Source organism: Channa argus, chromosome 4 (genome assembly GCF_033026475.1).
Source record: "Channa argus isolate prfri chromosome 4, Channa argus male v1.0, whole genome shotgun sequence".
Lineage (NCBI taxonomy): Eukaryota > Metazoa > Chordata > Actinopteri > Anabantiformes > Channidae > Channa > Channa argus.
Genome location: NC_090200.1, coordinates 15,701,248 through 15,723,940, shown reverse-complemented (window position 1 = coordinate 15,723,940; position 22,693 = coordinate 15,701,248). Strand labels below are relative to the sequence as shown.

General features: G+C 40.7%; 1 protein-coding gene across 4 annotated transcripts in view; it reads left to right on the top strand.

The window, feature by feature from the left end:
- The first annotated feature begins 2,989 nt into the window (after nt 1–2,989).
- Nucleotides 2,990–22,693, top strand: part of mctp2a (multiple C2 domains, transmembrane 2a) — a 32,174-nt gene continuing 12,470 nt past the window's right edge. For 2 of the 4 annotated variants that reach the window (XM_067502482.1, XM_067502480.1), the window contains exons 1-17: nt 2,990–3,117; nt 3,580–4,470; nt 6,173–6,232; nt 6,313–6,421; nt 8,780–8,922; nt 9,066–9,142; nt 9,235–9,349; nt 9,475–9,498; nt 11,786–11,962; nt 12,634–12,764; nt 12,871–13,057; nt 13,335–13,425; nt 13,524–13,626; nt 13,847–13,949; nt 14,046–14,147; nt 14,229–14,303; nt 14,574–14,693. In XM_067502482.1, the coding sequence (XP_067358583.1) occupies nt 3,592–4,470; nt 6,173–6,232; nt 6,313–6,421; nt 8,780–8,922; nt 9,066–9,142; nt 9,235–9,349; nt 9,475–9,498; nt 11,786–11,962; nt 12,634–12,764; nt 12,871–13,057; nt 13,335–13,425; nt 13,524–13,626; nt 13,847–13,949; nt 14,046–14,147; nt 14,229–14,303; nt 14,574–14,693 (2,496 nt within the window). In that variant the 5' untranslated portion in view covers nt 2,990–3,117; nt 3,580–3,591. Of the gene's footprint in view, nt 3,118–3,579; nt 4,471–4,638; nt 4,694–6,172; nt 6,233–6,312; nt 6,422–8,779; nt 8,923–9,065; nt 9,143–9,234; nt 9,350–9,474; nt 9,499–11,785; nt 11,963–12,633; nt 12,765–12,870; nt 13,058–13,334; nt 13,426–13,523; nt 13,627–13,846; nt 13,950–14,045; nt 14,148–14,228; nt 14,304–14,573; nt 14,694–22,693 lie in introns of those variants that run through there. The other 2 variants (XM_067502481.1, XM_067502483.1) reach the window with 2 other exon arrangements.

The window sequence follows — 22,693 nt, the reverse complement described above, 5'->3', positions numbered from 1 at the left end:
CCTGATTTTGTGCATTTATTCTGTTACAAAGCCATTTTTTTGTTTAATATTTAATCAAACTTTTTATTGCACAAATTAACAACAAAACAGCAAATAAATCCACAGGGCACAGTTGCTCACACAGCACCACTTTGTCCTCTACTTGCCACACTTTTGACACTCTTACTAGCTCCTCTGCCAGGTTTTCTGCAGTGTGTCTATCTGTGAACTCAAATCAGTCCAGAAGGCAAGATGTCATCTTGTAATTATCAATGAAATGGCAAGTGATAGCCATGAAAGAGCAGGTGGTTCTGGAGGTCCAGCAGTCAGTTGTCAGGCAAACTGATGGAGCTTTTTTCACCCTTTCTTGCCATAATGCGTCTTCTGTGTCATATAGTTTAGGTATTGTTGTTTGGGACAATGTTTTTTTACTGAGTAGAGAATGTGGGATTTAAAGTTTTGACAAAACTTTTAAAACCTCTGTCCTCCACAGTGGAAAAGGGTTGGAAATCAGTAGCTATCATTTTAGCCAACTCTTCATCAATGCTGTGCTGTTTGGGTGGGGTCATCACTTTCGGTATAAACTGGCTTATTTTGCTTTGAGTTGCAGTAGGAGAGGTTATACCTGTATTTGTGGGGAAGCCAGTAGATGCTGCTTCACTTTCTGTTTTTATGGGATGAGACACACCAGGATTGTAGATGTGTGCTAGCTTGCCCTCTAACTGCACTATAGAATGGACAGTTCTCATATGTCTTTGCAGGTTTGTGGTGGAACCTACTCTTAAAGTAATTTTCATCTTGCAGTGAACACACTCTGCTTTGCTGTTTCCATTATCTTTAAACTGGAGCCAGATGCTGCTTCTCATTTGGGTGTCACTCATAGTTTCAACTACACCGACAGTACACACTCTCCTCACCGCTATCTGACAGACAGTTAACTTGCAATGGAGCACCGCTCCACTTCTTGCCACCCGACTCTCTGTTTTTACATAATGATATGATCCCATATCCTCACATCTGACTGGCCGCAATGCCATTGCTGACCAATCAAAACAAAGTTTTGCCGTAAGCAGAGATCAGGCTGAGCACTGAGGTAAGCAGCGAAAGGAAAAAACTGGGAGCCGGCTCTCACTCGATGCGAGCCGGCTCTTCTGATTCACTACAAAGCATCGGCTCTCAGAGCCGCATCTTTTGCTCATGACACATCACTACAGCACATGTTAGCTGAAACAATGGTAAGTCGGTAAAACTACTAAGGGCGGAGCAACATATTTCAACAACAGTCAGACAACTGTCGAAGTGATGAAACATGGTCAAAGCTAAAATATAACATAGCCACGTAGCTGGCAGGACCTAGTCACTTCTCCTAAAGATGTGACTGCAAATATACTCTGGGACTCACGTTTCATTAACACTAAACAATGTGAGAAAGTTGCATTATTTAGTTATGACTGAAGTGTTTTTTTTCCCTTAATGTTTGTCTTGCATTCAAATGTTCTTTCACTCTACTGCACTTGGGTGTAAATACTTTACGTTTTAAATGACAGAGCCATCATACATGCAACTGATTAAAACATTTCGTAGAATACCAAATGTTGCAATTGTGACTCACAATAATGATGGCGACTTATACAAAGTAGTTGTAGTAGCTGTTACTTGTAATGTCCCACAACTTCACATTTCGAATTAGAATTTTCCTTCATCATCTAACACAGGATTTTACACAGGTGCTTTAGTGGTAAAAACAAAAACACTTGGTTTACACTTGGTGAGCTGTGTAGCTACAGTACATGTAGTGGTTGACAACCTCAGTCTTTCATGGCTGTATTCAGTTTGAAGGTTTGCATGTGCATCACACTGTATAAACTATTTGTCCCCAAGTGCATGTTCTTGGCTTCACGTCCATTAGACCAGCTGTGCTGCAGGCTGGAACAGGTCCAGTGTTCATGTGTAGAGTAACAGAGCAGGGTTTTGTGGCTGTTTGAGTTGTGTGAGACGAAGGGCGACAAGCCACCTGCCATAGGGGCATAGCCCTGATCGGCTCCCCAGCCCTGTCTTTCAACCGGGAGCCAAGTTGGGGTTCTTTCATGTGGGCCTGATCTCCTTAAGACTTCAGCAAATATTGAACAAGACTTGGTTCAGACTCAAACACATCTGTTGTCATATAGTCTTCACTGTTAGGCACAGACAAGGAGAGAAAAAGAGTGAACACCAGTGGGTCTGTTGCATTAGCTTATACGTGTGGACAGAAAGCTATAGTTTATACTTTGCAAACACAAATGCTCACTTTTGATGAGCTTAGGCTAAACCATGTTCCTCTGTAAACAAATATGTGGCTGTATGAGAGAAATGGAATTTGGTGTGACAACGCAGACACTGAGTGCCAGACCCATGCTGAAGAACAGGGATGAGATAAGAAGAACAGATAGCCAACATTTCATATGCCTCAGTTATGTTGCAGAATCCATCAGCAGTATTTTTGGACTGATACAAAGGACTGCTGTATTGTAGAATTAGTCTAGATTATGGCATTAAGTATATTTTCAAACGCTTGGACCTATAAAAGAATCCATATTAGATGTAGTGTAATACAGTATAATACAAGTGTATTACAAGCAAGCCGTAAAGCAGACAAATAGACTAGCGAATGCAAATAAACAGATATTCAAATCAACAATAAACAGGCGGTGTAAATAGGCTGTTCAGCCTACTGTAAAATGGGCAACTCTTCCATCATAGTTTCAGTGTTTTGCCACAGTGTCTTAATTTAATGTCTCAGTATTTATTGTGTCAGTACTGTATTCTGCTCCATTTATTATTCGAAGACTTGGGTATGAGTCAACACTAATGCTTCTACTGTGACATTCTCATAGAATCGTTGAAACCCGCCTTGTGAGACTGGTATGTCTAGTTTCAGCCAGTTTGGCCTTTCCACCAATCAGATGTTGTCCTGCAAGGAAGTTGCTCACCATATGTTGTGCTGCCTGAAACTCTTTTCATCATAGGTGGGATGGTGAAGCTGCCTGATGGAAATTTTAATCCTGCTCTCAGTGGAAACTGATTTCGTTGTGTGGCTTTTTCAGGCTGTTCAACAAAGAACAGGTATATTTTCGGTGTCTGAATACACCGAAACGAGAGGTATGTATGTAATTTTTTCCAAATTAGTGTATGTGGGTAATGATTAGAAATCCACTCCTTAGCACTAAGGGGTGGATTTTTCTATGATTACATAGTTGTCTTGATTCACCTTTTGGCTTGCGTAAGGTGGCATTGTTTTAGTTATCATGAGGCAGAGGTTTGGTTTTTATTAGGTAGGAACAGAACATTAGCAGAAGTTGGCTTGTTTTGCATGACAGTAATTCAGGTGGCAGCCAAACAAATCCTCTGAGCTGCTCAATCTACTCCTGTGCTACTATTGCACTTACTGCTAAAGAAACCATGTTCAGTACAGTACAGTAATAGTTGAAATGATAAATTGTCTCTTTAGAAAATATAATATTAGGCAAGTATTAATTAAATACAATTTGTCATGACCTGCATTTCAGTCCTGTTAACATAATACAAAGGGTCTTGATTTTTTTCTTTTTTCTTTTTTGAAAGGCATCACTCAAAATGGATGTCAAGAAAAAAAACTTTTTAGAGAATTTGCGCCTAAAAACTAAGTTTGGCATCATGAAGAAGCCAGGCAAGAAAGCACTTGCCAAGCAGGGGAAGAAGTTGGCCCATCGGCGCAGTATTTCTGTACCAGATCTGAGGTTGGTGCCAGGTGAAGCCTTTTCTGCAGAGAATGCATTTAAATCTGGGGCTTCTGTCTCTCCGGGTGTGAGTGATACTGATTCTGTTGCAAGTGGTTCAGTGACTGAAATTCCACTTTTTACTGACAAACTGAATGATTCAGTCCTACAAACTACTATGAAGCTTTGTGACGAAGTTGATAATGCGGTAAATTCAAGCTCGGAGAACAACGTAAGCTTGAATGAAGAATCACTGTACTCACAAGTCAATAAAAGAGCGAAGGGGAATGCGCAAAGATTTTCTTTTGACCCTGTTCCTGCACTGAGAGGTGGTTTTACAAACACGCAAGTTCTTTCACCAAGACCAAACCTCGAGACAGGAAGTCTGTCAGGTGAAAAAGGGGGCTCCAGTGAAGACACCCCAGCAGACAGAGCACGTTCAGGTACTCTTGCTGCAGCACTGGTCAGAGCACAGTCAATGAACAAGGAGCTACCGAGTCCTTCCATAGAAAAGAGGAACATGTCATCTGACAGAGGAACTCCTCCAACCACTAGACAAACTGCCTATAGAACACCTGTGACATCAGATTCTCTGGCTGCTCCTTTGGAGAATGCAGATGGTACTTCAATGGACTCTGAAGACTCTGAAGAACCAGAACAAGAAATTTTCTCTCCTTTTGTGAGAAGAGGGTTCTTCATAGAAGATGTTCTACTAGAATATGGTGAACCTGAGGAGACCCAGGAAGAAACAGCAGAGGTACGTCTGTATGCACAATAGCTGTAAATTAAAATAATTGTCTTCTAATGTCAGTTGAATCTGTGTGTCAGTAGAAACCCAAACCAGTCCAATCCTGTGCACATGCATCAGAGATGTTACAGATGTGCAAACTCAGAAAACGTGCAAACTTTAAATTACACCACATGAATGCAATCTCTACTGAAAGTGGTGAAGGCGAGGGAAGCTGTGTGTGGTTAAAAAGGTAGTGTAAAACATAAATCATTAAAGAAACATAATATGAAGCAACACCTCAACACTTAAGTGTGTGGCTTATGTGCTATAAATAGCCATTGTGACATTAACTATTCGTTCTTATGGTAAAACATATCGAAACTTCCTCATAGGTTTGGTGTTAAATGTAAAGTGACCTTGGGCCTGTTGTTCCTCTAGATATCTATTGGAAATGTAAACCATTTGATAGTTGAAGCACCACACATAAAGAATCAAGTAACATCTCTCTTTGCCATGCACATAACACTTTTGCTTGTGTGACACATTGCCCCCCAAAACAACAACATCTGTAGATATGAGGAACATCAGAGTATGTATTGAAAAAGGCTTTTACAACAAAGCTATGAATTCAGTCACTGCCTTTTGTATATTTTATGTTGTACATTTATTTTAAATGTCACATTAACCATCAGTCTACACTCAGTGACCCATAAACATTGCATTGTTGCAGTGTTTTAAGATTCGAAATCTGAAATTTATTATTTATAAATTATGCAGGCACACAATTGTTGGGCTTGCAGAAGTGTCTTTGGTAACACTTACAGCCTCAAGTCTTCATGGTTAAGGTACAGTATTAGCGTATATTACTTGAAGTTCCCTCCAGAGACTTACATTTGTGTCTTATCAAACCAGAGAATCTTTTTCCTCATTCTTTTACAGTGTTTTGAAAGTTGTGGCACTTTCAAGTGCTACTTTTCATGTGCATTTCTGTTAAGGAACTGTGCTGAGATTGTCATCGTCCTAGATAGTTCTCCCATCTCCAGAGAGAACTTCAGAAATCTTCTTAGAATGACCACTGCGTTGTTTGTCACCCCCTGAAAAAGGCCCTTATTGTCTTGTTTACACAGTTGGCCCTACAGCCAACTTTAGAAAGAAAGCTGGTGGGTCCAGACTTCTGACAAACCAAACAAACATATAAACAAAGTAAGTTATTCACACTACAGTGGTCCGAGAAGCAATCAAAATTGATTCACACTGTTCCTCTGATCTGTTAACCATCACTCAATTTTATTTTGGCGTTCCACAGAGAGTTCTTTAAACCTGGTGGCTTGGTTGTGACAGGCAGTGCCAACTTTGGGAGCTTATATACTGACTCCAGTCAATTTGTAGACACATCTTAATGACAGTTAAAGCAATAAAAATACCCTTGACCACAGTGCCATAGCAAAGCCACTGAATACCTTGCAAATGAGAGCTTTAGATTTAGATAATTACAAATTTTACATCATTATGGTTTACTGACTGTAGTTTAATGGTTGAAAATGGCATAAAGTGTTAAAATAGTAAAGGGTTACTTTACTTTTAATACTTTGTGACACTGTCGTATCTTACAGAATGGGCCATAGAGGAGTGGAGATCTCAGCTTAACTGTACTATAAGTATTTGGATTCGGATTTTTCATATAATATTCTTACAACCTTTTTCTTAACTTTTCAACTTTTTGATCTAGGTGTCCAGTGAAACATGTGACCTTTTTGATGAAAATGTGCAAGACCCCTTTGAAAACTCTGTGAGTACTCACTGCCCAATGAAGTAAGCCAAGCATCTGACATGAGGAAGCATTTAAAATTCTATGGTTCTCCACTGCAGGTTATGATGGGAGGACCTGAGACCCAAGTAGCTGGCCCGTTCCAGAGATACCTCCTGAGCATTGTCTTGAAGCGGGGAAAGAACCTTGTCATCAGAGACAAACGCTCTGGTAGGTCAACCACCTGCAGATGATGCATAAGTTGAGGGCTGTTCAGCCAAAAACAGTTTTTTTAGACTTTGACGGGATTATAACTGACTCATTATGAGCTAATATGAAACTGATTTTTCTTTTAAAAACACATTGGATGAATCAGTGGATCACGATGTCATGGAAGATTTGAAGTACCTCCTAAAAAAATGGCATATAAACTAAAGTTCAAACATATGGTCAAACACTGCACACACACACAGTGTACACATCGTTTTCAATTGTGTTATAAGCTAATCAGACAGTGTTAAGTTTTATTATTGTGTAGAAAGGCAAAGATAGGCTGTGTTCAGTTAATGCTTCTGTTCACATCTAAGGATGATGTCTCATGTGAAGTTGTGTGTAAAAAGAAAATAGGAACACAGACAAGTATGCAGTCAGACCAGTTTGACAAAAGACGGGCTGGGAAGAAGCAATCAGTACCTATTAAAGTCCGCCCTTCTCTGTAGAAAAGCACTTTTAATGAACAGCTGATTTTGAAAAGTCTGCCAGGTGTCAGTTTTGCCAAATTAAATTTTGGCTTATCACTAATGGGCTTGCTCAAAGCAAACGCTGTGGCCGTTGTTAAACATATCATATATTTAGTTATTTAATGTCAGATCGTTTTTTATAGACTGAGGTCCAGTTATTATTATAATTATTTATTTTCATATCCAAATATGCTTGAAAATTAAGCAGAATTTTGAAAGATGGTTTAGATTAACTGGGCTGTCTAACGAGATTTGAATCCCTAGTGAGAATTATATTGGTTTTATTCGGGCATTTTTTATTGGCAGTTAGGTAGAGAGAGGCAGACAGAAAATATGGGAAGACAGTAAAAGATGGTATGACATGGAACAAAGGGACACTGATGTTATGTGGCAAACCATTTGGTTACCAGGACACTCCTATCAGAGCGACTTAGATAAAGGCCATGTGAAATAAAACATGCCACTCATAATGAACCTTGCCTCAGCCCAGTAGACTTTGCTTTGTGAAAGCAGTGACCTCAAGTGGCTGTGATTAGAACTACAACATGAGAAAATGAATGTATGGTTGCTGGCTTACTTTGTGAAAATCAATGTATATATCACTTAGTAAAAAGAATTATTTAAAATGAGTTATTTTAGATGACTAAATGCACTGTCAAAAAAGGCGTGTTTTATATTTTTGTAGGAGTAAAATAAATCTACAGTAAAACCATTATTATTATGAGCATTAAGCTTTACATTAAAACCCCTAGACTATTCTGTTGTTTACACTGGTATTATACTAGCAGCTCCTGTGGGTTTGGGAAATAACCTTAAAGGGTAATGGTAAAAATATTTTTTTCTCAGTGATGTTGAAATGTTGTCAAATGATGTCATGGTGATAGGGGACCCTCCAAGCCCAGTGCCCTACTCCCTGCTAGTTGAGACCTTACTTAGCCTGACAAGATGGCACCATGATGATGCAATCCCCACACACCCCCTGTCTTTTCACTGTTTGCCCAACAATCAACACTGTGCCAAAGGCTCACCAGTGGCATATATTGTTATTACATATTCTGAAAGGACCCACGCCACCAGCCCCCACTCCTGGGTTTTTGTTCTCCCCTTTTTCCCATTAATTTCCATCGTCACCGTTCTCAGTCATGCCAGAGCTTTTCTCCTTGCTAGCTGCCACATTCTCCTCCTGTCAAGTTGCCTGGAGGTTTCCCTGTCACAGGCTGGCAGGGTGGAGCTGCTGTGGGTCCTGCCTGCCTTTGCGAGATGTTCATTTGGAGTAGGGAGCTGACAGGCCTGACAGCCCATCCCCACAGGGCCTTTGTCATGTGATTCAAGCCTCCCTGCAGGCTCTCTCAAGCACCCTTTTATTCCCCTATACAAATGAAGGCATAGGACTGGCTTTCATTTTTTGGCCAATCTGCATGCAATTGCAGAAACAAAGAAGCCCCATACCCCTACCCCACTCATAGACAGACTTTCTTAACAGGCTTGGGAGATTAACACTGGTTGCTTCTATATTTTGTTTTCTGGCTGCCTCATGCTGGCCAGTGTTTCTACTCTTTCACAATTAAACAGCTACATACCTCTGTTTTTGCCATGTGTGTGGTACACCTCTTCCATATTTCAGCCTCTCACACAATCAGCATGAGGAAAGGGTGTGTGTGTGTGTGTGTGTGCGTGTGTGCGTGTGTGCGTGAGCATTTTTAAAGTCACAATCATGATAATACAGCATGTCCCTCATGAAGTAAACATGCTCAAATAGTTACACAGTTATATTAATATTAAGGCTTAAAGCAACACACAATGTTATGTTGGTGATTTGCTGTTTAGTTTTTTTTGTTTTTTTCTTTAGGTACCAGTGATCCCTATGTGAAGTTTAAACTTGAAGGAAAACAGTTCTATAAGAGCAAAGTGGTTTATAAAAGCTTGAACCCGAGGTGGAATGAGTCCTTCTCTCATCCTTTGCGAGATCGAGAGCATATGGTGGAAGTCCGGGTAGGCATTTTTTGTTGTTTTGTTCTTGTTCTTTCTCATCAGAAGTGCATTATCTTAAGAAAACCGATTATTCTTGTACTGTGTGTAGGAGCCCCCAGTATTAGTTTGTAAACTTAATGATGTTTATTCTGATGCTGTTACAGGTCTATGATAAAAATCGTACTGCTGATGAGTTCATGGGTTCCAGCACTATTGACATGAAAGACCTTGAACTGTACAAGTGAGAAATATATTTTAGATGGTTTAAAATATTGGTGATGACTTTAGGTAGTAATTGATTTTAATCTTTGTGCCCCTTCCATCTCTTCACAGAACCTATGAAATGGAGTTGCCTCTAGATGATCCAAAAAGTAAAGAAGACGACATGGGAGTTATTATTGTTGATGTCTGCTTAATGTTTAGAGATGCCACCATCAAAAGAAGCCCTGTGAGAACATTTCTGATATGATAAGAAGTTATTGCATTTTTCTGTGAATTTCTTGATGCATTTTCCTGTTTGTATTCTTCTTGAAATTGTGTGTAGTGATTCATATAATCTGTGTATTTTCACAGAGATGGCCTGCAAAGAAGAATAAGGTATGTGCTTTGATGTCATTACACATATTTTACATACATTGTTTTTTACTTGAAGCAAATTGTATCGTACTGTTTAACTTTGGCATTTCTTGGTATGGTTTCAGTTAAGCCAATGTGTACCACTAGGGGGCAGTAGCTCACTGTACTATAGTGCAACAAAGAATGAGGTGTAAGCTCACCACTCATGCTTTTGTGTGTAACCTTGGTTTTGGCACAGCCTAGTTCTTTTGTGGTTTTATTTTAAAACCTTTTTTGCAATGCATATTATTTTTAGTGGTATCATTTGCTGTGAAAAAGTATAGTACAATATTACATTTTGATCAAAACCAAAATAATAATATTGACTGAATATGTTGTCATGAAAGAGCCTTTAGATAAGTATTATGGAGCAGTATTGGGTTTTGTAGTAAACAAAGTTCCATCTCCTCTCAAGTGGTTTTCAATATATTGCAGCTGTAATTAGATTCAGAGTGAAATAAGAGGGTTGCGGTTTTGGACTCACACTGCAGCGAGTGGGTTTATATTCACACCTATGTAGTCACTACATCTGCCACTGTTCAGTCTCTTGACGGTCCAGTAGACAATCTCAATTTGAAATTAAATGACAAAGGAATGAAGCCATTTTCATACACATTGTAGGTTATCCACTACAGATGGTTAAAGATACTCAAAGGGAGGCAGAAATGTGTGATGGGACTCTACACAGTGTTCTGCTGCCTAAATTACAGTGCTAATTTAACAATGTAACAATGGCATTTTCCCATTTCATTTTTGACAAACATACAATATCTTATTGCATTTAACACCTATTCTGGAAGTGCTGAATACCCAGCTCTTACAGCACTACTCCCCCTCTTTCGGAACATCGTTTTTTCCCTCTGTTACCACCACAGAGACAGGAAATGGCAAGTGCCTAAGTAAAACTCTGCTGTGTGATAGTGTTTCAAACAGGAGGGGGGCGTATGGGAGAAGCAGGAGGGGGGCTCTGCTGTTCAAGGCATGTTGCCAGTGCGGGATGCCTAAGATCGGCAAGGCTGATAATTCTCAGGCATAGCAGGCAATAACCCAGATGTTAGGATGTAATATCACAGCTGTGGATGGACAGTGCTGAGGTACCAGCCAAATGGACCTGGGTCTGAGCTCATCGTGCTTGTCCCCATGCTGTCCTACCATATGGAAGCAATCGCACAGCCCTTTTAGGACCAGGAATAGATTCTCTTTAGGGGCCACTTACAGTTAAGTGGAATTGTTTTATTGGCCGCTGAGATAGAAATGTGTCCAAGATAAACACTTGGGATGACTTGGCTGAGGCCTGTTTTATATCGCTCCTCCACTCCCTCTGTTTCTCTTCTTTTGAAGGGGCTGATATTTATAGGGCTGTGCCTGTGGTATTCCATGTTAATTCAGGTCCCTGAGATGTGCTTTGATCCCCTCCGGATTGGGTGGCAATGTGGGTTGTGACCCCGTAGTGAAGAGGAGGGGCCGGAGTGGCAGGGGAGTTGTAGTGGGGCTGTTTGAAGCAGCGTCGCTGGGGCAGCCGGAGAAGCTGGGCAATCAAAGAGGCTAGAGCAGATTACGGTCCTGCTCTTTAATTACAGTCAGCCCCACACAACCTCTCTGCTGTTTGTTTTTACAGCCCTGGCCTATCACCGCATGGCCTCACGGGAACTCTAACACAGAAACATATCAAGGCCCCTCTCTCTCACTCCCTCTGCGACACATGGCATAAGTAGTAGATTATTTGCCGTACTTGTCCTTGATTTCCTTGAGTTCTTAAACGTGTAACATTTTTCAGTTTTTAGTTCGGAAAGATTTGCTGCTTTGCTAGGTAAATTACAATTATATGAATTTGCCAACATGCAGTAAACTCTGATGGTTGGTCATACATACTGCATGTATGCATAATTTGCTTATGAGAGAGCTGTGCGGTTTGCATCATTACTCACTGCTGCCTGCTGTCTCTGGTGCAGTATGCCAAGTGTCCTACCTCCCCACACTCAGTCTGGGAGCCAGTGATGAGTGGGACTGTCACATCCAGGGACATCTGGCCGCTTGCTGACGTCCCTCTCTTCCTCTCGCTCCAGAAGCCTCTGTGGTGCTGCTCGCCTGTCAATAGAGATGTACTAATGTGCTCCAAAAGAGATGTTGCTGTATAGTGTAAACCTTTGTCCTACTTTCATGGACTCATGTGAACATGATCAGGTGCCAGACTCCATCAGGAGCGGGTAAACACTGCTTCCACACAAAATGCTTTAAAAACCACCAAAACTATCTGTGTGCCCTGCAGCAGAACCAGGTTGCACCATCCCAGCAGCCTGCTGAAACACAGAAGAATCAACTGACTAGCCAGATGTGGTGTGGGGTCCTCAGTATCACCTTGGTAGAAGGACAGGATCTGCCGCAGTATGGCCACGGGGACATTTACGTCCGCTTTCGCCTTGGTGAACAGAAGTACAGGAGCAAGGTTGGACTTCTCCTCTTTTCCGACTTCTTCCACACTCCCTTTTCTTGTGTTCCTCTCTTAGTGTTTCCTCTTTGTATTTCAATTCTTTCTCCTCAGCCCCTATCTCTTACTTTCCTGCTTCTTTCTCTCAGCAGGTGCCTGTCAGCAGCAGGTGACTCACCTCCACCTTGGCTCACTGGGCCATGGCAGAGGCAGCTCATTAGACTGGGCAAGGCTGCCACTCACTTCTCCCTAGCTTCGGCTGCTGGGCTTCATTGCCTTCATTTGCATACCCAGCATGCCCTGTTCATCTACCTGTACTTGTTGGCCTCCCCCCTGATGATTCTATGGTGCACTTGTCTTGTGTTGTTGTGTCATTTCTTTGTAAACCTCTCTGCTTTCCTCTCTGCTTGTTTGTTTGTTCAACAAAGCTGATTCTAATTGGAAGCTGTCAGTGTTTACAATCCCAGAGTGGCTACTGAGGTGTACACATACAAGCACACACAAATAGATACACATGCACATAACACACCTTTTCTTTCTCCTTGCCTGCCTCTTTCTGGTCGGACTGGATAAAGACATTATCCACCTGTCATGCAGGAGCAACTAAGTCTGATAATGCAGTAACCTGACATTGCAAGTGTATTTTCATTTTACTGTATGTGTTGAATCTGTGTCTTTGCTGCCCCTAGAACCTTTGCATTCAGGCCAATCCCCAGTGGAGAGAGCAGTTTGACTTCAATCAGTTTGAAGATAACCAGGAACCTCTACAGGTGGAGGTGTGCTCGAAGAGAGGGAGGAAGGGTGAGGAATCATGGGGAATGTGAGTATTTCCTGGTGGGCACTGTTAATTTTGCTCACATTGGCTCCTCCACAGAACTAGTTGGCCTTTTGTGTTTCAGTGGAGTGATTTTCCTTTTGTGTCTGAGGTTTGAGATTGACCTATCAAGACTTCCACTTAATGAGAGGCAGCTCTACACTCATGTGCTGGATCCAGGAAAGGGCAGGCTGGTGTTTCTGGTCACCCTGAGACCCTGCTGGGGAGTCTCCATCTCTGACATTGAAACAGCGCCCTTGGAGAAGCCTGATGAAAGACACTCAATAGAGGAAAAATTTGTAAGTCTATTTTTGTTCTAGTTTTATTTTGATGTATAAAGAGAGTCCGTCAATGTTAGTATAGCTTCTTACTGCTATTTACAATTTAGTGATGATCTAAGGTCAACTGGTTCAGTAAATTATTTAAATGCTCATGTATGGTGTATGAATATTAGTGGGGGACATATTTCTAATAACATTAATATAATTGTGTTAAACACAAGATTTTAAGGATGTATTAGTGCATATATTAACCATATGCTTGATTGAAATGTTTTAATCATATCAATTTTTTCAGAGCTTAAAGAATTCACACAAGTGTGTGGGAGAAGTTGGCTTCCTTCAGGTGAAGATTATAAAGGCAAATGATCTTACAACAGACCTTAATGGTAATATGTAACAACTAATTTTCCTTCATTGTTAACGTCATACATGGTCTGTTCATTCCGCTTATTTATAAGTATTAATCATAAATTGTCATGTACAGGAAAAAGCAACCCATTTTGTGTCATTGAACTTGGTAACAGCAAACTTCAAACTCACACAATCTACAAGACACTCAATCCAGAATGGAACAAAGCCTTTACATTGTAAGTAAGACCTCTGGAAAAAAGGACATTCATACAGTGGAATCATTTTGTCTGGTTGATGGGTAAAAAAGGAAATGTTATCTTTTTAAAATAAATCAAGAGCACGAAAGAGTATGCAAAAGGTAAAGAGTGTGAATACTTTATGAAGCAAGTTTTGATGCAGTTTTGTGTTATATACTGTATGTTAACATGGAACATTTGTGTCATTTTTATGTTCCAGCCCAATTAAGGACATTAATGATGTAATAGAGTTGAGCATTCTTGATGAAAATGGAGACAAAGCCGGAAACCTTATGGGGAAAGTTGCCATTCCTTTGCTGAGTGTAAGTTTGTAAAAGTGGTTTTATATACACACACACAAAATATCACTTAATTCCTAATTATGACCAAGGACATACTGTACTTTTGAAATGTAAAAGGTTCAGAATGGACAGCAGATATGCCTGTTTTTGAAGAAAGAAAATTTAGGAAGTGCTTCCAAAGGAACCATCACTCTGGTCCTGGAAGTTATCTATAACAAAGTAAGGATAATTGGATTACAAGTATTTATTGTGAAGTCAACATTTAGTTTAACTACAATGTTTTGTTTCTCCTTGTCCTAGGTCCGGGCTGGTATCAAATCTTTCCAGCCAAAGGAGACAAAATTAGTGGAGGAAAACCTGAAGTTTTCAAAAAAGGTAATCTCTGTTGGCAATAGATTAAATGAAAAGCTAGCCAATAGGTCCCTCTTGCATCTGACTTATAATAAACTACAACAAAGCTGCACATGCTCATAGCTTGGATTGGTCATAGTCAAGTTAATTAGTTTCATTGGCTTTTAACATCTAACAACACAAGTAGCAAATAAGGGGTTGTAAAGCTGATCCAGCCTCATTGCAAAGTCATAAACATTATGTCCAGTATCAAATGATACTAACTCCTGTTTTGTCCCAATTATTTCCCATTAGGTTCTTGCCCAGAATATATATCGGGTTCGAAAAATCAGCACAGCAGTTCTGTACACGTTACAGTACATTAAAAGCTGTTTTCAATGGGAGAGCACGCAACGAAGTCTAATAGCCTTTTTGGTAAGTCATTGCCTAATGTTAATGAACTCTCTTTAAGCCTTGGGGCGAACAAGTTTTGTCCCATTTCACTGCAGCCCAGTTTTAACTCTTTCATTTTATGTGAATTAGATGTTGTTAAGAATCTTTGGTTTAGTAGTTTTCTCTTTTTTCTCTCTTTTTCCCATGAAAAACAATGGTTGCCTTCTGTTTTTATCTGGTACATATGTCATGGATGTTCTTTGTCCTTTAAATTAAACCCCACTTGGCTTTCCTTTAGTTCTGATGACATTAGAGTGTATTTGAAGGGGTGTAGTCTGGGCATTTGTACATCTGACTTCTTAGCAAAGCCTCCTAACCCGGGGGACGTTGTAAGAAAGATCACCGTCTCAGATTCATGGGTGGAGGAGTGACAGTTGGCCTCCGAGATTTGAACCTTTTTTAAATGTCTCTGTTTAGCCGATTTTAATGAGGGCATATGATCTAAGGTCCTAAGCTTAAATAATCTTAAATCACCCTGTGAATCCCCCTCACTTCAGCACATGTAATGTCATGATTAAGAGTGTACACTTGCCATGAAAGCCCTGCCTGCACCGTGTCAGGGTGAGGAAGCGGTCACAGACAGGGTGTGTGAAGAACTCTCCTTTCACTGCCTTTCTTCTGTCTGCCCTGTCTCAGGATGACATGCAATTCATACCTGGCGTATTCTATAAGCCCTTCTCACTGATCCTGAGGTGCAAATCCCCCCAGGCAATGGGCAGGCTCAATGTATCACAGCCTTTAGAACAGCACTGCACACAGACAGGCAGGCGGACACACAGACAGGAAGACAGAGAACAATGCAGGTGATTGTAAAAGGATAGAGTGGGAGTACTATCTGGAAAAGAAAGTTAGAGCAAAGAAAGAGGAAGACAGTTCGGCGAGAGTGTGGTCTACGAAGACAGATAGCAAAAGACTTGAAGGCAAGGATATGTGCAGGAGAGCATGGGGCTAGGCAGGCTGACGGGTGACAGGTCAGCGGGATGGGGCCATCTTCTTCCACCTATAATTAGATCCTCCACAGGCAGTGGGAGTGTGTAGTGGCACACTCTAATCTTTCATTTCCACTTCTACTCCACCTGCTGTTTAGGAGTGCAGCACACATATATAGAGATTGCACAATAAAGGGAAAAGACTTTCGTACACACTCATACACACTCACTATTTTTATCATGATCATTACTGTAGTGAAGTGCTTCCCAGTCCTGTTTTTGTCAGCTGTATGTCCCCTGCTCGCTGACAGTGAAATGATAATATTGACATTGTACAGTAGCTGCTTTACCCTTTTTTTTAAATAACTGCTCTGTTTTCAGAAACTGACATAGTGATTGACATTTAAGTTTAAGTTTAAAGGCATCAACCGCTAGACAGTAAGAGGTGCACTGTAAAGATTGCCTGAACAAAGTTAATTTCCCACTGTGTGTTCATCAACCTACTCATCAGCAGATTCCCAGTGATATGTTATACTGTCAATAAGTAACAAGCACAGTGAAACATGCAAATCACAAGTAAATCTTGCATGTAATTGATGGCATCAGGAAATACTCTATAGTCTCTGGGTCATGGAGGGAAACTGTAAGGTCTTTACAAGCCTAGTGTTATGCCACTATCCACATTTGTGCCCCTTCCCACTCCAAGGGCGGCCACTGTAGAGCCACTCCTCCCTCTCCAAGTCATCATTTGCAATTAAGTTAGTATTTGCAGCTGTCTGAAGCAGCATTCCACCATGTGCCTTAATGAAAGCAGCTCGCACTCCTATCTTTATATCTTTAGGCAGTGGTAATAAGGTAACTGATTCAGACATTGACAGATGGCCTCTGCTTGCCTCTCAGATGTGCATAATTATACCACTAGTGTCTGCTCTTTTCCACAGTGGCAGGGCTTCTCAGGGTATGCCAGTAGGAAACGCTGCAGTGGTGGGTCTAGCTTTATAATACATTACAATACATTATTTATCAAGCAGGCAGACCAGTCCTACCCTTTTACACCATATACATCCTGTAATGCATTATCGCTGCTGTAGTTTCTACGGGGACTGCGGGATGCTCACGTAGTGCTTTACCAGGAATACTTAGCCATTATATCACTCAGTTCCATTGGCCAATTTTCTGACCTCCACACAGCATGCAGTCTTCATTTCTACCTTGTTTATGTAGATTCATTTATGCATTATGAAGTAGTTTTAGGTGTGTGGTGTGTAAGGTATTCAAATTTTGCATGAGGGATCACGTCTCTGGTTCACATTGGTAAATGGGTATGTGGGGAGAAAAAACTTTTTTTTTTTTTTTTGGAGTCTTGTTTGTTCATAGCAGATAACTTTTACCTTGTGACTGGCAATTGGAAAGCTGCACATCCATATCTACAGATTGATGGCTTGGTTTGTGCTGCTAATAAGTGTTATTGTGTTAGAAACTCTGTAAGGAATGGAAAGACTTGCAGTATTGTCACTGTTTGCAAGTGCAGGAGGTTACTTGTTTTGATTGTGCAATCTCATAGACAGAGTCCATACTGTTTGAAGTTGCCTTCGATTTTTCACCAATGGGTTGCAGTTTTAAAATAGAGTCTCTCTAATTAGGTAATGTAACAAAAAACTGAAAAAGAAAAAAAAATCTTTCTCACGCATTTAAACAAAGTTCTGGCAAATCCTCATAAACATTTTCATCAGTGAACGGAAATACAAACAAGAAATTTGGAATTTTTTTTTTTTCTCAGCTTGTTTATGCTACAGTAATGAGCCTAGGATCTGTGCTTTTCAAGAGTTTGACAACAGCATGTTCCTTTCTCTGAGAGAGAGAAAATGTGACAGCTAAAATCTTCATAAAATAACGTCCTTTAGATGTGCTTTTCACTAAGACTGAGCGAGATAAATGTGCTATACATCAGCAGTGACTGCAGAGGGGTCACCCAGAGTTCTTTGCTGCACACAAGAATGGGACCTGTAGATGGAGCTACAGCACTGCTGGAAATACGAATGGAGGGATCAGTTACTTTTCCCAACAGGAGCCATTCGTGGGAACAACTTGGAGAGAAATCCTCTCTTCTGTGCATTAAACCTAGAGACACAAGTTTCACAAAGAAGAAGAAGAAGAAGAAGAAAAAATGCTAAATAAGCATGTATTATCCAGCCAAATTAATCTGTTTCAGAAGTTTAGAGTTGAGAACAATTTTGATTTAGATTAAATGGATGAAAGTTAAAAAAGAAAAAAGATCATTTACACTTGAAAGCTGATTTTGAGCTTTGCTGTCATTAGACCGCTTTAAGTATTTAAGTAGAATTAATATTTTAACATATGAGGTACCTCATCTGTCAAAGAGTTAGACTAGAAAGAAACCTGTATACCTTATGTGATTATTTGAACCAGTTTCTTTTTGGCACTGCCAGGTAGCAACTGCTTTAGACATCATTTGACAGCCTGTGAAATGCTGATTGCCTCACATCACACACTGTAAAGATGGCATTTGATGAATGTTTGATGCGGTGCGGCTGTAAACACACTTGGCAACTGCAACGGGTGCTTTTTTGGGGGCTGATAGAATCGTTTCCCAAGATGAGGGCAGAACAGGGTCCAGTCAGGCTCCAGAGGTCTCGAGGACCCACCTGTACAGAACCGCTGCAGTCGGGGCCGTTAACCAGAGCACCAGCCTAGTGGAGATCAAAGCCATTATCAGAGTTGTAATAATTGTTCTTGTTAACACTGTCCCTGAAGATGAGATGCTTTGTACGTCTTGGATCTGCCCGTGCTTTACTGCATTGCAGTGTGGCCGAGCTTTTGTGACAACAGCGAGAGCACAGTAGATTTCCTTCTAGTTTCTGATTTGCATCTGTTTTTCTATGTTTGAAAAAGTTGGAGGGCTTAGAGGAGTGGGTTACTTAAGTCTCATGGGGGTTACACTCTCCATGTCGAGGCTGTGGGAGTTCTCACAGACTGCGCAGTGGGAATGTGTCTAGTATGGAAGAAAAAAAATCATGGCAGTGATGTGTGTGTGTGTGTGTGCGTGTGTGTGTATTTGTGATTTTCAGTATGAGATCTTTTAATTATTAAATTATAAGCTCTGACTACTGAGTAAACTGCTCAGCAATGCCCCCTGATTCAACACAGTATTATTGTTTCGCTGCTCTGAATGACTGCATGTCAGTTGACAGCTCTTGAGGCTGACTGAATGCAATATGTAACCTTGAAACATGGCTCCCTATTATTGGGATTAATACGCTTTCACTGCTAGTATTCACTTCATTAGGACTATATAAAATTGTTTTTTGTCATTTTTCATTTGTTTTACGACATGGGTTTGTGTTTTAATAATAGATTTGATTCCATTTAAATTGACCAAATTCATTCATTCATTATTATTAACCTTATTAAACAGCAGAAAGTCTCTTATAAATACGTATAAATAAGTGTTCATATTAACAAGAGCTGCTTTAAATTAGTATGTTTACACCCGGGAAGTCGAGGATCCTGTTGTACGTTGTTATTTCATATTATCCGTCTTCTCAGCCTAGATGAAGAATGCTCTGTGTTTAACCCTGTTGTGCGTGCTGTATCATAATGACTGTCTTTAGCATACTCACCACCTTCCTAGTCACAGAGGACACCTTTCCCCAGGCAGCTGAGGCGGCGACCTGTCTGCCCCTGTGTGTGGCTGCTCTTGGCCGTGGCCCGTTAACGTGCGTGTGAGCCGAGCTGACAGGGAGAGAGAGTTCATGCCACTCCCTCCCCACTTCCTCAGGGAAAAAGGCTCGCATGGCAGATCTGTCACCCAGGAGGTCGCTCAGTGTTAACGCTCCCGACACGGATTAAACACTAGTGGCCAGTACTGGACTGCGGGGTCAGTGTAGCCGCCACTGACAGGCACTACAGGGCCCTCGCTGACTGCCTTGCTCCAGCCTCGTAGTGACGCTACTCTGGCCCTGGCATGTGTTAGACAGGTGGATAGACAATGGCCAGAGCTGACCCTCCGAGCAAGTGCTAATGCTTTGGCTCACATGGGTGTCTTTAACCGAGTGATTTAATGAAGAGCTGCAATCACTAATACACTGTACTGTGCAGGTGTCTTTACAAGCCATGCCCCTTGCTTGTTACTTTGCCACAATTAACCATTCATTGACACAATTGAAAAATTAGGAAATGCTGAATCCATATAACCTGTATCTTTGTGATCTTATTGTTTATGGTAGTGTCTAAAAGGAATCCATTTGTTTACATTTACCTATAGTTTTAAACCAAAATGTCTTAAAATGTCATAAAACAAAGAAATCGTAATTATTGCAAACAAAGTAGAAAACTGACCACCCACTATAACATTAGTAATGCAAGTGCAGTAAATGTCAGTGCTACGTGTACTATATATATATATATATATATATATATATATATATATATATATATAATATATATATATTTGTATTTTATCTGAAAATATAACTGCAAATTGTATCACACTCTAAAACTGCAAGAGAGACATAGGATCCCCCATTTTCATTGCTCTCACTCTACTGTAGCCTCTCCCTCCCTTTCTCCCCCTCTTCCTTTCTTTCCCTCTATCTCTCTCCCGAGTCGATAAGACTTGAGCGTATGTGAAATATTTATTCAGTGTTAGCTCAGAGCACCATGGCTTCCCACACACTTTACCTGCCCTGAAGAAAAATCTTATCTGTGCTTCCTCTGCCTCAGACACCCCCTGAAAGCCTGTCCCCACACTGGCCGAAGCTCAACACAAATTACATGTCTCATTGCTCTGCATTTACTGCTATTTTAAAGCCTGCCGATCCTGCTCCCAACATAAGCCCTAAGCCAGGCTCTGGTTCAGCCCAGCTAAAACAATTAAATAAATAAAGGCTGCATAGGCTGAGCTGCTATTCCTATGATTTATTAATAATCTCTTTTTTTGTGTGTGGTAATTGAAGACATAATGCTGATTAATATTATGGCCCTTGATTTCCCAGAAAAAGAACCCCTCAGTAAGAGAAATTGTTGGCCAAAGTTTTGTAGAGCCTCCCATCTATTTTTGAATTGTATAATTTAAATGTATTAATATTTGTATATCCCATACTTGCGTGTACTCACACACACACAAGCCAACACAAATACAGAAAACTACACACCTACATACACAAACCCTGCAGCTTGTAGTCATTCTTGTTAAACTCTTTCAGTATATGTTCACGTAAGCTGGCATCCATCCACAGCCCCCATGACTGACCCTCATAATACTGGCTGGCGCTCTTCTCGCTTTGTTTAGCTTTCCAAGTGGAGTGGAACTGAAGAGACGTAGTGAAAGATACAGCCAAGATTAAATCTTTCGTGTTTTTGGATGGTACATTGTCTTAAAAATAGGGGTATTTTTTGATATAGACCATTTAAAAATTGCGGAAAGGATGTTTTTAGTTTGCATTTTTTTCTTACAGCCACATTAATGATATTGTATAACCCCCATGTGCTGTGACATTACACTAATTTGGCTCATCAACAGTATTTTGTGTGTTATACTGATGTGACGCCTATATTTATAGCCTGCTGCTTGCTGTAGTGTATAAAGGGAGCATTTGGCAGCCTTGCAGTCTGGTAGTATGTCTGCCAGTCAGTAGTTAAGGTTGGTAGACTGGGCCACCCCCTTCTCTGTTAATCAATTTACAGGATGGTAGAAACTCTTATAGAGGGTGTCTTTGTCCCTTTGTTCCTGCTACGATCCCTTCTCCCTCTCCTGGGAGAGTGTGGGTGGTGGGAGCTGCCATGCTTGCTCAGCTTTAAGTTATTTTATTCACACTTTTAATCGCTGAGTGCTTTATTATTAGGTGCTGGATTCTGCTGGCCAGGGGATCTACATGAGAAGGCACAGAATGCATTTAGTGGAATCATATTAATGGCACTATAAAACAAATCTGTCAGGCTGTTCTTAACCCTGCTGGCAGAATTTCTCTGCACAGGGTTGCCCCCTTCTCCAAGCGCTTACAGGTGGCTAAGGAGAGTGCATCTCCATCATCTACTCCACCGTGTGCTAATAGTTTTATTAATTCATTCTTTTTTTCCTCCCTAGGCACCCTGTGCATAATCATACAGTTATTTTTCAGCTAAATGGTGTTTGTCAAGGGAGGTTTCCTACATTAGAGCAACTCCTCCCAGACATACTGTACTTGTTACCCTTGCTCAATTACAAGTCATTGACTATCCTGTTCTGCTGTGTATAAAACTAAATGCTCAAATATTTTATTAATCATTACCTCTCTTTTTTTTGCTTTGTCCCTTTTGTTTAAATAAATGAGTTGCTATGCACAGTTTGTTGATGGATGGAAAATATAGTAAGTCTGGTCCTTAAGACTGAAACAGAGCCTATCTTTGATGGCAATAAAAATGTGGATTTTTTTCAAAACAAATCTACACCTTATTTAACATATCCATTAATCACTCTAGTGCTTGCTGATATAACATAAACCACTTAGTTGAGAATTAGTTCTGTCTCCATTTCACAGAAATGCTGGAGAATGCGAGGAGACACAGGGAAGTTATAGTCCTGCCTCTGCTCATTACTGTGGGATATGTGACAGCAAAGCCTTAGTCTGTGCACCTGAGTGAAGGAATCTGAGAGGTTTACCCAGATGTTTCTTTCTGCCGTTTTTATTAATGTTAAAAAAGCTTGTAAATCCTGAACACATGGACTGCCATGCCATGAGGGAGGAATCTTTCTGACAGTTTTGGTTTATACCCTCATTTAAGCACTCAGTTTAGACACAAGGCATTTTATTTCTGTGGGCTTTTATCTTGTCCACTGAGCCAGAACAGGGTGAGCAGAAATTTGCATTAGTGGGCGATTATGAATACCTATGACAGATTCTCTATGCCGGCTCCCTGGGCGGAAATGAATTGGCTCCCTCTGTTGACTTGCTCAGGAAGACAGAGACCAAGCAATTAGACTTTAGTGGTTAATGTAGCAGCTTTTGCAGGGAGGGCAAGGAGGTTCAACATTCCTGCTGGGCTCATGTCAGT